This window comes from Montipora foliosa, chromosome 9 (assembly GCF_036669935.1).
Source record: "Montipora foliosa isolate CH-2021 chromosome 9, ASM3666993v2, whole genome shotgun sequence".
Lineage (NCBI taxonomy): Eukaryota > Metazoa > Cnidaria > Anthozoa > Scleractinia > Acroporidae > Montipora > Montipora foliosa.
Genome location: NC_090877.1, coordinates 5,059,626 through 5,074,625, shown reverse-complemented (window position 1 = coordinate 5,074,625; position 15,000 = coordinate 5,059,626). Strand labels below are relative to the sequence as shown.

The 15,000-nt window shown below is 41.5% G+C and overlaps 2 protein-coding genes across 3 annotated transcripts in view; one reads left to right on the top strand and one right to left on the bottom strand.

Moving 5' to 3' along the window:
• LOC137970801 (short-chain dehydrogenase/reductase family 42E member 1-like) overlaps positions 1-14,482 on the bottom strand; it is a 21,125-nt gene extending 6,643 nt beyond the window's left edge. Inside the window, exons 1-5 of one of the 2 annotated variants that reach the window (XM_068817368.1) lie at positions 14,245-14,482; positions 12,257-12,358; positions 10,217-10,274; positions 7,482-7,597; positions 763-838 (exon numbers count right to left, since the gene is read on the bottom strand). In XM_068817368.1, coding sequence (XP_068673469.1) covers positions 763-838; positions 7,482-7,597; positions 10,217-10,274; positions 12,257-12,358; positions 14,245-14,424 — 532 coding nt within the window. In that variant the 5' untranslated portion in view covers positions 14,425-14,482. The remainder of the gene's footprint in view (positions 1-762; positions 839-7,481; positions 7,598-10,216; positions 10,275-12,256; positions 12,359-14,244) is intronic. The other variant, XM_068817369.1, reaches the window with a different exon arrangement.
• Positions 14,483-14,608: 126 nt separating this feature from the next.
• Positions 14,609-15,000, top strand: part of LOC137970814 (uncharacterized) — an 8,933-nt gene continuing 8,541 nt past the window's right edge. The window contains exon 1 of the mRNA XM_068817385.1: positions 14,609-15,000. This exon is cut by the window's right edge and continues 986 nt beyond it. Coding sequence (XP_068673486.1) covers positions 14,741-15,000 — 260 coding nt within the window. The 5' untranslated portion in view covers positions 14,609-14,740.

Below are 15,000 nucleotides of genomic sequence, written 5' to 3'. Positions count from 1 at the left end.
GCAACATAAATAACAAATATAAATCATCAAATTCTTCACCCTATTGTATAATGTATGATACCTTTTTTGATCTGAGAAATCCCTGCATGTGTCAATATTTTGCTTTCTACCAATATTTCAAAGTTAATGAGTTACATGGTTACATCGCCATTTCAAATTTTGGAAAACTAATCAAGATGCTATATAGTGGTAATTTTCTTCGTGGGTCATCCTCAAACAACTCGTACACTTCTCGTGTGCCCTTCAGATTTCAGTAAAATGAGCCAGTTGAAGGGGCGGCATGGATTAAATAGGTGTGGCTTTCTCATAAGTTTCAGCAGTAATAAGTACCCAACTTCTGCAATAGGCTGTACAAACTCCACTGATGCAGTAAAAAGGGCAGCAAGAGTTACTAGTGCAAAAAATAGTAAAAAGAATTATGGTCTCCTCCTGCAGCCAATTCAACAAGTTACTCTTTTCTGTATAGAAATTAAAGCTGATATATATAGCAGGCACAACACAGGTGTTCTTTTTTCTGTGGCTGTTTAGTATGAGCAGGAATAAGATTATCATTATTATCATCAAATATCTCTGTTACTAAATGTCAATCAATAGTCTGTATCAACATGACTGGCAGCATAGTAAATAACCTCAAGGTAATTAACCTGTCCATTGTTAATCAGGGAAAACTGCATCTTCCAAGTTTGGCAACAAGATATCTAAGAGCAATCTTTTTCAAGAAAGTAAAATTAACCATATGTGGAAAAATTTGGAGTTTATCACCTTGTACAGATGAACCATTAGCATTCAAAACTGCTTGTTCTGCAATAGATTTAGTCCTTGAGTAATGATCTTGATGCTTGTGATTCAAAACATGTAATAATAATATATAACAATAATATTGTTATTACATGTATATAGGAGTTAAAAAGGGAAAAAACAGATGAGGGCTTAGTGGAAAGTGGAGTAGTGGTGAAAGCACATGCTGTCTATAATTTTGGCCTCTGAATGATTCCTGGAAAATATATTTCCCTTGGTCAACTGGGAGTTGGAGTCAATTTGAGGCTTGCGTTTGTTCTTTACAGAGCTCTGCCAGATTCCCTTTCTTAATTATCATAAATCAACAAACTGGATTTGATTTGAAGTCTCCCATAGTAGTTACATTAGCAGAGCTGTTGTGCTTGTCACCACAGGTAACCTTGAGACCAAAAGTGATTATTAATATTATTATTATCATCATCTATTTATCTGTTATTAACGTGGCTTAATAAAATTTAGGAAGAGTTTATAACATTGAGGCATTGCTGGCTGGCAGTGTTTCATTCTAAAAGCAATGGGGATACCCCTTGTATTGTGCAGGGCTCACATGCTCTATGCGTGTATTCTAATGTAGTGTGCTTGCTTGTTTGACTTGTCAATTTTGCTCCCACCCACCTCTCTCATTGGTAGGGATGGATTGGTAAGTACCGGTACTCCAATGGCTGCTGTATCAGTGTGACAGGTGCCAGTGGTGGGAAATGTGGGTAGGCATACATGTACCATGTCTGCCCCTCATTGTGTGGATGTGCACATTCAGCATGACTCTCTCAGGCAGCTTAGAACCCCCTAATAATTGGGTGCATTGACTATTGTAATAGTATTCTGTATAGGTTACCAGCTAAACAAATAGCAAAGTTACAACGGCTTCAGAATTCCGCAGCAAAACTTAGGATTCCAAGGTTTTAATTAATATCGATAATTTAATTTCATGAATGAATGGATGTACATTGGATGTACATTGGATCAGTAACAGTGGGCCTGTGTACATTTTTTCTAAGATCTGGTGTTGGGCTTTTTACGCAGGACCTTTCTCTTGTTAATTTTAACAGATTGACTCCAGCTAGAAGTGGTCGCAACTTAATTGATTTTACTATGTCTAATGCCAGACGATTTTACTTGTCATCAATGGGGGTGCAGTTTAGGAGTCAATGAGCTAAAACAATATGATTTCAAGACTAAATAACTAAATCAGTGTTTACACTGGTAGGATGGTGCCTACTAATAAGATGTTTGCATGGTTGTATGGATATGCGGGAAAAGCAGAACTCAAGAAGTGTTTGTAATGGGACATTTCGTGCTTGATATATAGTTTAGGAATTGGTTGAATTTTGGTAGAACTGGTCGATCTCGGTGGTCAGTAATTGTGTGTTCGCGACCACTGGATTAAAGCGATTTAAACTACTTCAGCAACCGTCTGGACCCTTTTTAGTGTGACATTTATTACATTGACCGTGGCAGCGGTGCGATTTTAATGAGCAGAAATGAGTGACGATGGACATAAAATGCCCGAAGGTGCCGAAGGCGGTCTTCCAGCAAACGCACGCCAAAAGAACAAGCGAAGAAACTACTGAAGAGTGCATTGCCAGAGGAGAGCTCCTCTGAGTGTACAGTTTAACGGAAACAGAATCCAAGAGGAATGTACGAGCACCGCGTGTCTATTCCGCGGGTCAAAATTTCAAAACATGGCTGTCCCAGTTTCTTCAGTATGCAAATCTGGTACATATCAAACCATCAGATTGTCGAGCGTATTTGCTGACCCTGCTTGAGCAACCGGCAAAGGCAAAGGATTTGCTGATAATGTGATGGAATTGGTAGAAAATGCCTACCAAGAGACAGTTTATTAGTTTAAGGTGGAGCTGGCTAGAGATCAGTTTCTTCAAGGAGTGACACTCAGTGATGATTTGCGGGAAAAAGTATTTATGAGTCAACCAAGGCTGTTGTGGAGGCTGTAGGTGTTGTTCGTCAATTAGAAAGTGCCCGTAAAGCTTGTCAGGCAGTGCCGTCGGCTGAGAAGAAAAAGTCTGTGAATGCGGTGAGTGGTTCAGCGGGGAGTGAGAAAGTTTCATCTGAGATTCATGAGCACAAGGGATTCGTGAGCTGGAACGAAAAGCTGAAACAACTTCGACCTCGCGGCGCCGGATTAGGTGATATGTTTTGCTTGCCACAAACCTGGCCATTTCGCTCGAAATTGTCCACACAAAGAAGGGGGAAACAGAGCTCGGGGCCTGCCATGGGCCAGGCAGTCCCCGTGAGACCTGGAGTAGTGGCCCAAGAATCAGTGGTCGCCAATGAGGTAAACAACCCAGCATGTGTAAATAACAGGGTGTTGTCAGCAACATCGGACTCCGGTATCTATGTTACAGGTATTGTAAATCATACTGTGACTTGCCTATTACTTAACCATCTGAGGTTAAGGATGCCATACCACTGCCTCGGACAGATGATGTGTTAGATGGGTGGGGCCCAGTGGTTTTCAAGTCTGGATTTAGCCTGGGGGTACTGGCAGATGCAAGTGAAAGAAGAGGATAGGCCTAAGACTGCCTTTTCGACACACAAGGGACAATTCCAGTGGAGAGTCATGCCCTTCGGATTGACAAATGGACCCGCTAGCTTCACTCAATTAATGAAACTAGCACTCAGTGGCCTTACCTGGACCCACTGTCTAGTGTATTTGGACGATATTATCATCTGGGCTTCAACCTTTGAAAATCACATCCACCGACTACAGTTGGTGTTTGATCGCATGAGAACTGCTGGTTTGAAACTGAAGCCCACTAAATGTCACTTCCTTCAGAAAGAAGTCACTTTTCTCAGACATGTTGTGTCCGCTGAAGAAACTAAAACCGATCCGGAGAAAGTCAAAGCCATCAAAAAATGGCCAGTACCAGTCAATGTAAAGGAGCTTCAAAGCTTCCTTGGCCTTGCCAGCTATTACAGGAAGTTCATTCTTGGATTCTCCAGTATTGCGGAGCCCCTCTATACACTTTGCAGGAAGAATATACCCTTTAGTTGGCAGCAGGAACAACAAGCTGCATTTGAGGAGCTGAAAGATCGCCTGGTAAGCGCGCCAGTTCTAGCTTATCCCAATTTCAGCCCTGCGGCAGGGTCTTTCATCCTTGATACCGATGCAAGCCAGTACCTAGGAATCGGAGCGGTTTTGTCTCAGCAGCAACCGGATGGGACTGAGTGAGTGATTGCTTATGGTAGTCGCTCCCTGAACAATCATGAAAAGAACTATTGCACCACTCGGTTGGAAATGCTTGCTTTAGTTACTTACATTGACTACTTCCGATACTATTTGTTAGGGCGCAAGTTTTGTTTACGAACTGACCATCACTCATTACGATGGTTGACTTCCTTTAAAGAACCCCACGGACAAGTAGCCTGTTAGCTTGAATGCCTCCAAGAGTATGATTTTGAGATCCAACATCGGCCTGGAAAGCAACACAGCAATGCAGACAGTTCGTCTCGACGGCCTAGGTGAAATCATGGAGACTGCCCCTCGTGTGTCCCACTTACAGCACCACAGATAGCAACAGTCACCAGCGGAATGTCGAGTGCTCAACACCAGAGCGATGAAGAGGACCTGTGGTCACCCAAGAATGTGGCTTGAGCTCAAGCTCAGGATCCAGATATAGGTTAACTGGTTGATCAGGTGTTGCGGGAGTGGAGGAAACCGACTGTTGAGGGGCTCCAGCCCTTGAGTCGAGCAACAAGGGAAATAAGGGCACAGTGGGAATTGCTGGCGCTACAAGAGGGAGTACTTTACCTGCGATCCACCGAGGGAACTTCTCCAGCTAAGAGCAGAATGGTCTTACCTCAAGGGCTTATTAATTAAAGAAGCCCTCTCTAAATTTCACGATGGTCAAGCAGGTGCCCACTTAGGAAGGATGAAGACCTTGAGAAAGATGACAAACAGGTTCTGGAGACCAGGGTTGACAAAAGCAGTGCATCGGTACTGTAGCAGTTGTCTGACATGTGCCAAGTGCAAGTCCAGACCTCAGCCAAAGGCACCTCTACATCCAATACAAACGGGGAACCTTATGCAGAGAATCCATATTGACATTGTTGGTCCCTTGCCACGGTCTCGAAGCGGAAAGCGTTACATTCTGACTGTGCAGTGCAGTTTTACAAAGTGGGCTGATGCGTTTGCAATTCCCAATGAACGTGCCACTACTTGTGCAAGGGTGTTGGTGAAGAACTGGGTGTGTCGATATGGTGTGCCAGACAGCATACACAGTGATCAGGGAAGAAACTTCGAGCGCCAGGTGTTTGAGGAAATGTGGCATTTGCTGGAGATCAACAAAACGAGGTCAACTGCATACCACCCAGAGGGCAATGGTCAGATTGAGAACCTGCACAAAACCTTAAAGAGCATGCTGAAGGCCAGAGTTGAAGATGATCCACAGAGTTGGGTTGAACACCTTCAATCATAGACAAAACTGTTGGGAAGGTTACCACTTTTGACGTCTTCTTTGCTTCTCTCCCCACCCCCCTGATTCAATGTTGTGCAAAACTAAATGCTTTTCATAGGAAATTGTAGTGTTACCTTCCAACATTGAATAGGGGGAGGGGGGCTTTATAACAGAAGGAGTAAGTGTTTTTTTGCGCCTTAACAGAAGCGGGTTGAAATACAGCTCTGGTGGGGTTCATTTATATAACCTTCCCAACTACTTTTGTCTAGGATTGTAGATTACTGTATGATGGCTTTTAGAAGTAGTGTCCACTCCTCCACTGGACATACATCTTTTGAACTCATGTTTGGCAGGGAAATGCGAATACCCCTGGATGTAATGATGGGCAGGGCCGAAGTCGATGAAAGGAACTACTCGGAGTTTGTCAGTGATCTTCAGAGTAGTTTGGAAACTGCGTACCGTGACCTGAGGGAAAGTCTGCGAGCAGCTCAGCGTCGGCAGAAAGATTGCTACGACAAGGGCGTAAAACATATGGTGTTTCAGACTGGTGATTTAGTGCTATGCTATACTCCACAGCTGAAGCCGGGTAAAGAAAACAAATTCCATCTGCAGTGGGAGGGCCCATTTGAGGTAGTGGAGCGCATCACAGATGTCATGTACCGGGTGAAGAAAGTCAGGGGACGTTCCAGGAGATCTCAAGTACATGCAGTTCATATCAACAATCTGCGCTTGTATCAGAAGAGGCAGGAAACACCGTCGGAGGAACCAGTTGCTGGAGGGTCAGTAGATGTATCTCAAGGTGGAAGCGAGGAAAGTAAACGGGTAGCAACAGCCGGTGCGGAGGTGGAACCAATGGAGACTGGTACGGTTGAACGTGGAACGGAAGATAAGAGTTTGTCGACGGGGTTGTTGATGTGCAAGACGAAAGTGGGTATGGGTCCTGCCTGGCTGATACGGCTTCAGTGGGAGAGTTCGAATAGGGTGGTGGATACAACCAGGTAGTAGAGATGCCAGGTACGGAGGGAGGTAGACTGTCTGAAGACGTTCAAAATGATCACGTGAGCGTGAAGGAGAACAGAGAAGACGAACACAAGGTAGAAGAGGAACAGCCAGCTGGACAGAGCCCAAGGCCTGTACGCGTAAGGAGACCTCCAGATCGTTATGGTGAATGGATTCTAAATAGTTTGCAGCAGATAACGGACTGTTTGAAGATGTTGGAAGACAACCAAAGAAAGGAAAAGGAGCGGATACAGAAATTGAGACCAAAATTGCTGAAGAAGGCTAAGAACATTGCAGGGACTCTGAAACTGTTTTTTTTTTCTTGTAGAGAGATAAACCTTCAAGAGTTTTGCTAAGAGACTAAACAGATTTACTTTATTTTATCACTCGTAGTAGTCCTGAATCCGGAGATTCCTTCCTTTTATGGAGGGGATAGTGTAATGGGACATTTCGTGCTTGATATATAGTGTAGGAATCGGGTGAATTTTGGTAGAACTGGTCGATCTCGGTGCTCAGTAATTGAGTGTTCTCGACCACTGGATTAAAGCGATTTAAACTACTTCAGCAACCGATGACCCTTTTTAGTGTGACATTTATTACATGTTATTAAATTCCAAAAAGAAAATTGGGGGTAACCACGCATTTTTCAAAGATAATTAATCAACAATATTAGTAAAAAGCTTTAAAATACAAAGCAAAGTATGGCGTTCCTTTCCAAATTAAAGCTTAATTATCGCTGAAAAATGCATGGCTACCCTCAATTTTCTTTTTGCATAGTAAGAGCACTTGCTAAGTTCTGCTTTCTCCAAACAGTTTTAAGCCCCGCAAAAATATCTGGGCATTAGTAAGCACTACTGATAGGAAATCCGAGTATCTGGAGATGCGCAGAATGTCTGCGCAATAACAATAGTAGGCACCGTCCTTAACTTTCAAGAATGATTCGATTGTACTCTAAAATAAATAGATGTCTTCATTTCAATTCCAAATATGATACATTTCAACAATTTAGATCCTAGCAGTAACATGGGATAATTGTCACCTGATCCTAGTTTAATGACTTAGCTCCTCGACATGGGTCTCTTAAAGCTCAGTGGTAGAGCATCCAAATTGGTGATGGTGAGGTCATAGGTTCAAGTCCTGCAAAGCAGCACTTGGATTTTGTCCGACTATCCATGAGTCACTATTGACAAATTATCTCTTCATTTCATTCATCACCCACGGTTACTATGCCTTTCAGTACAAGTTTTGGTATATGGCTTGATGTCTCACCTGGTCAAGTGGTAAATATGGCAAAGACTCATCCCCATCTCTTATTATCTGTCCACCAAACACCACATTGTATGTACTCGTGTAAATGAGATTAACAACATTGTATTTACGACAGGCTGTGGATAATAAAACAGGTGACTTTTATGAAGGGATCACTAAGAACAATAATTGTTGACATCTGTTATCTAGAATGAGATACAAAACTTCCAAAAATTACAGCCTTAAAAATCTATCTGAAAATTCTATATATCCCAGTTTTATCTCGAAATTTATTCTAAAAATCCTGACGTAATCCACTTTTTTGTCAAAATAATAATAATAACATAATTAGCATAAAACATGGGATTCTTGTCACCTTTGGTAAGACAGGATGAGCTAAGAGAACGGATCCCCCATACATGGGTCTTCTAATTATAGTTTTTAAGATGGGCAACCCTAAAACCCGGAATCCGGAATCTGGAATCAAAGGTCATTGTTTTACCAATACAGAGAGTAAAAACTATCCTAAACATTAATAAAAGCTAACCGTAGGCCTAAACAAACGTTTTTAGGCCTAAGGTTAGCTTTTATGAATGTTTAGGATAGTTTTTACTCTCTGTATTGGTAAAACAATGACCTGTGATTCCGGATTCCGGATTTTAGGGTTTCCCTTTTAAAATTCAATTTTGGCTACGCACTTATTTTTAGAGAGGCACCCGACTGACCAGTTGTAACAACGTAATGGAACTTTAAATATTTTCGACATTAGGAACGAGAACTTAAAATGGCTTTCGAAATTAAAATAGATTTTAAAAAACTTAGGGGCATGGGGATTTGTTTTCCCACTTCATCGTCCCTTGCCTGTGGTCAAAACTGCATGCAAACACGGTCCTTCAAACTTATTCAAAATGTTGAGCTTCCTATGCTTCCAGGCCTTACAATGATGCTAACAAGGCATGCTGGGAACTTGACTTGTGGGCTACCACTGACCAGTAGATTTTATAAAAATTCATTGTAGACTGTGAGCAGTCTCTCTTTTGCTCTAGAATCGTTGTAACGAATGCAAACGCCTGGATATTTGCGACCCGCAGTTTCAGCCATTTTGAAGTGTTTGTTCGTTTTAACGATTTAGAGCAAAAGAGAGACTGCTTGCAGTCTTGAATTGTTGAAACGAACGCCTACCAATGAACTTTCACTGGCTGAAGCTGCAGGTCGCAAATACTGTGGGCGTTTGTTAGAGTAAAAAGAGAGACTGCAATGACTGTGATCAAGAAGAGCAAGTATGACTCCTCTTCTTGTTTTAAATTTTCATGATAAACGGCCTCCAAATCACTGGGAATTTTAAGAGTTGGTTGACATTTATCAAAGTTGATGTCATTGTTTCTTCAAAGTTCGACCAATAAAAACACTTCCATCCCTGGAACGCCAGGGTTCCAAAATGCAATATGAAACCACTGCAGTCTCTGGGTGCTTTCCCTTATGCCTGACCATCAGGTCAGAAACCAGTCGAACTACCCGGTAACCAAGGAAAAATGGAAGGACATTTTTCATCACAAGTAAATTCTTAACTGAAATTTCGGTTACATCACAGTGAAATGGGACTGGAAACGAGAATCTTTGTAAATGGAATGGCACATTTCGGTCAGACCAGACATAGAGAACCACCTCCAGAGGTGGTCCCAAATATTTCGGTTGGACCAAACCGAAACAGACCTTTCCAAATTTTGGTTTAATGGAAAGCAGGTAGGGGACTCCATATGGGGTCTCAGGGAGTAGCGTCCCTGCCTTCCCGAGCTAGTTTTCCACCACATTTCTCAAAATTATGGGAGAGGCTTTAGTCTCGGGACCACTCGTGTCCGAACACCGAGGTTGGGGGTAAGCAAGGGCATGCTCCCCGTAAAAACTGTGCGCTCCAATAAAACCCTCATGATGACAGCAGGAAATCATGGGCACCAGCCAGCCCAGTGGCTGGGGTGGGCCGCACCTGCCTACCACAAACAGAAAGGTGCAACCCCTTACCCTGAGCCTCGCAAGCACTGCTTGCAGAATGATGGGAAGCCTGATGAGCAGCTTGGGGTGAGGGTGGCTTGGAATGTAGGGAGTATGAGTGGGAGAGGTAAAGAGGTGTGTGAGGAACTGAGGAAGAGGAGGATGGATGTGTGTTGTCTGCAGGAAGTGTGGAGAAGGAGAGTAAGAGCGTTGGTTTGGAGAAAAAGGACACCATGAATCAAGCGAGATGAAGGGTGGGAGTTAAAAAGATTGCTGACAAAGTGGGGTAAATCCGGCAACCCCCGTTGGGATAAACCCGGATCAAAATTGGATTGATGATGATGATGATGATGATAGAAAGCACCCTCTCTTTTCACTCTAACCAATGCCAATGGTATAATTTGCAATCTGCAGCTTCAGTCATTGAATGTTCAATATACAAGTCTGTTTCAAGCATTCTAGAGCAAAAGAGAGACTGCTCACAGTCTATATTTGAATGGCAAGAGCCCGCTTGGAAACAGTGGAACCACCCAGATTTGTTTTTATGCTATCGGCTGTATTTTTCTAAACATTATCCTCTAAAAATCCTAAAACTTTCTAAGAATGCCATTTGCACGACACTAAAAATCCAAAAAAAATCCAGGTTTTTGTATCTAGGCCCAACTGTTATCACTATATCCTACTCCTCCTAATTGTTACCCTTGTTATTCCCATTGCCATCAAGATAAATATCACTGTATAAATATATAAATAAATAGATACCGGACCTTCAAGGACATTCTGAGTTCCATGAACATTAACTTTCTCTATCTTCCGCTGGTTAAGCTGAAATGCAAGAAAGTTGTTATGGTTTTGGCAGGGCTGTCCTCTCTTAGTAATAGGAGAGCTGCCTGTGAGGTTCATGAAAAGAATGTGATTTCTTCCTCCTATTGAACATTATTGCTGTTCCACCGAACCACGAGAGGCTTCAATTTAGAAGGACAACAGACTGATGACTTTTAATTTCAACAAGATATCAAAGCATGTTGTAATGCATGTTAATGCTTTGGTGCCCAGTAAAAGACAATACACACAACTTGGGCGTAAACGAGGGGCAGGGAATGTACTGGCAAGACACGGATAATACCCACCGCCTGTATGGACCACCGGACGAGGGGCCTTGGCAACTAGCCGAGGGGGTGCTTCATGCCTGTATTCCAAGGCGGGCATAGTGGCTGGAATAATGTCCTGGGGCCAAGTTAACCCAGTCCAGCAAAGTAACAAAGGGCTGAAGGGGTGCTGCAGGCAGCAATTCCCCGCCCATATTTTATTAAGGAGAACTATTAAAGAGGTTACAATAAGCTGATAAGGAAAAAAGAAAAGAAAATACAAAAGAACCAGAAGCAAAACAGGGGGAGGGGGGGGGGGGGGGGAGGGATTAAATTGCCAAACAGAAAAAATAGAACGAGTTGAGCCTTGGAAATGTCAAACCGAGAAGGCTCGCATGGCTGGATGATGGAAAGAGCCAAATAAGGTAGTGGAAGTCATGCTCTCTTCCCAGGTGCTGCCCAGTATTTGCTTACCAGCATTAACATCTATTTTATTCTAAAATATCATAATAATTATTATAGCCATGCCAGGAATTCAGAGTTTTTTCTTTGTAACTGGGTGGAAAAGTGAATTGTCATAAATTCTAGTGAACGCAACTCAAGGTGAAGGAGGGCTAACACTTGAAACATCAGCCATTTTATTTTTTCACAGAACTTGAGCACTTTTTGAGAAACAATGATAACTACTTATTAATCCAAAGTGAGGTCATTATGGGAAAATCTAAAACTGAGGTCTTGCTGTAATGACCAAGCAATAGCAAGGCCAAGGTTAATTGAGATTTTTGTTTAAAGACCAAGCATTTGAGATTGACGAGTTCTTTCTTATGTGGCTGAATAGTTGATTCAAACACACATGATCACTTCACATCCAGTGATGTGAGCCCTAATTAGCTCATTTATTTTTTCAAAAATCAAATGAACTTCTTTCAAGTGTCACTCCCTCCTACATGTATAACAGGTTGCAAAATTGGTGGGACACTCCTGTTAAAAGAAAAACAACACCTTTTGTAGCTTTCAATACCCACGGGATCTAGAATTCCAACCTTACCCACTCCCCCCCTCCCTCTCCCTCTTTCAATGTTGGCTGTTCAAGTTTTTAGCATTTTTTTGTATTGCTAGCAACATTGATAAGTGGGGGAGGTGGCCATAGTGTGTGAGATATTAGGTAAATGAATAACACCCAAAGAAGATAAAGTGTCTCCACTATTTTTGCAACTTGTTGTAGCACTGGGGCGTTAATTAGGGACGCTGCACACAGAATTTCAACATTGGTTTTTGAGGAGTACCCTGAGAAAAACCTCTTGGAGCAGAGTAGAGAAGGCGTCAAACTAAACCCACACCCGGGCCACATTGGTGGGTAAGCGAGTTGCTCTTGCCACTGTGCCAGCCCTCCCCCCATAAGCTGCACAAGTGAGGTAAATTAATTTTACTTTCAAGACAAATGACTACAACCTGGTATGATAAATTTTGTTGACAATCATGAAAATCAACAGCAAAAAAGAAACATTCATCATTGAAGGAGATCAATGAGAGAAGGGCCAATTTGGCATGAGAATTACCTTTAGTTTTGTTTTTACTGTAATTTGCAAAATTTGTAATCAGCCTTTGGGCATTATGGTGGAATAATTCCCTTAAACATATTAGGCAATCAGAACACTTGTTATATCAGCAACAAGCACTAGCCATACAACAATTTAATTAAATAAATGAAAACTTTACTTGTTCTCTGCCTGACATTCCATAGGATGCACAATGAAATACTAAATCAACATTGCAGTGCTCAAAGACTTGTTCCACATCTTCTTGTTTGGTTACATCACCCTAAAAAAAAAGGTATCAATTCTATTGAAGGACAAGTGGGCATTGTTACATTTATTTACAAACTAAAAGCAACACTGATTACAACCAGGATCACACACAATTCACAAGGCAAACTGAAGCTAAGAAAAATATTTGAATTAGAAAATGAAGAAGGAATATGAAAGCAGCCACCGACATTTCCTTGTGAAATGCTAAGTCTTATCAGACTACTTGTGGAGTTTAGATATTCTAGATGCCTCCTTTTCAAAGAAGATAAACTACAGAATGTCCCCTTATTTTAAACTAGACCAGAACGTCTAAAAATTTGCAGCAATGGCAGCAATTTCACCTCAGTTTGCATTCACATACGGTGATGGTCTAACTGGAGTTGGGCCTGCCACCTCTCACATTGTTCCAATGCACAACCAACCAGGTCAATCTCTGGAACTAGCTTAGATCTATGATTACAAGCTTTGTTGACAAAGATCATCATTAAAGCCTGGAATTTTTCTGAAAGCAGACTTCTTGGGAAAAAATATCATTTGGTTATTGATCCTCTTGTATCTTACACATTTCAACCCCCAGGGTTTCTTTGTTGCCTGTAATTTTTAGTAGCCTACGAGCAGGGTCTCTCTTCACAGGCTAAATTTCTAGTAATGTCCCTTATGAACATCGTCAAAACAAAAAGTGATTGTTTGCATCAAAATTGTGTCACTTGGTTTATTGTTTTAATTACTATCTAAACCCATGAGTGGTGTCCACTTTTTAACCTTTTGATTTATGGTCAATTCGCCAGGCAGGACCAAAGATGATAACCTGATGGTAGTTGGCAGGAAAACTTGTAGAAGAATTTGTAAGTTGCTGTCAATGATTAATTTGCAGATATTGCTCCAAATCCCTTGATTCGCATTTAGTTGACGTATCACATTGACCATTCGGGAAGTACCCAATTTTAGTAGTATGCAATTAAGTTGTGTTCAATGTTTGCATTTTGTTGATACAATGAAATTGTCAAACTTCAGTACTATCAATGTAAATGCCTCGCTGATGTATACTGCATTTAATATTTAATCGTATTGCATTTTCAATAAGACTGGTCGTTTTTCATTACAGCCCAGGTTACAGAGTACAGTCTGCATAGTGAAATAAACCCGTCAAAACCAGTTGAGCTTACAAATTGCCAAAGTGAAGGGAAAAGCCTGCTAATCAGATGGGTTTAAATCGAAATGGATAATCTCATTCTTTCCAATAATAAAAGTTAACTCAAAGATGACGATCCATCACTTTAGTATCTCTTCCCTCATTCAATTACCGGTATCTTTTAATTAATGCTTAGTTATATCACAACTTTCTTCCCTTTCTAATTATTTTCCTTTTTATTATGTTGTTTCTTTCTAGGTAAGTATGTCCACAATTTTTAAAAACAAACAATATTTTCTTCATCATGTTATTATAATTAATCTTATTATTATTATTATTATTATTATTATTATTATTATTATTATTATTATTATTATTAACAAGGCTCCTCTTGTAATTGCTATAGGGAAGATATCTGTTTACAAACATTGCTTTGTTTTTCAAATGTGCCAACCACAGGAACAAAGACCCTTTGTTTCGACAGCCAATGAGGTTCTGGTTGGACATTAATAACAATATGTGACGTCAACGATATCTTCCCTATACTCTGACCCATGCACGCCGCATAAGCCTCTGGCTTTGGCTTCTCATTGCTGTACTGCGCTTGTTTTAAAGAAACATTAAATATTAAACATTAAAATCTATATCAGTTCGGGTCTTTGTGTAATATCATTGTAACTTTCTACATCAAAATTTCTCCGTTTTCAGTTTTTGAGTCACCCGATTCTTAGGCGATCCGAAGACTTGCACGGCGGCTGAGAACGTACCTTGAAACATGTCATACGACTGTAGGACTTGTCATTATCGAAAGGCCAACTTATATCAAACAGAATCACCTTTCCGCCTTGACGCAAAAGCTCATTTCCAAGCTTACGGCCAAGGTAACCTCCGCCCCCGGTTATCAAAGCCACTTCTCCAACAAGGATTTGTCTATCACCACCTGACATTCTGCGATCGCGGCTGGGAAAACAACCTTCGGTAAATAGTTGTCTGCTTGCGCTTGCCCCCCTCCCTCCCCATCCCCATACAGGGAACACAACTTGTGTGCACGATTGGTCAGCGTACGAATCGACATATACCCAAATATGGTCAATGAACTAAAAAGAGCGGGAAAATTAAAATAGCTTTCACAGTTGGACGCCCATATTTCGGCTGAGTGCCGGCCATCTTGATTTCTTCGCCCATAAAATTTCCGATTTTACCACTCGGCCCTTATCAAGAATAAAAGGACCAAAGCGCTGTACTTCGTTTTGAAACTACAATATGGCCTCCCGCGAGAAATCATCATGTGAACAAGGGACAATCAACGTCAACCCCCAACGTATCAAAGTTATGTTTGTCTGTGATGAGTGGAAGTCGACAAAAGGTGGTTTATCGACTACAAATAGGCAGTTTGCAATCAATGTGGCAAAAACTTGCCCTAATATAGAGGTTTATTGTTACGTGGCGAAAAGCGACGAAGGCGACCGGGAGGATGCCAGAAAAAATGGCGTCACTTTACTGACGGCTAAAAAAGTGCCTGG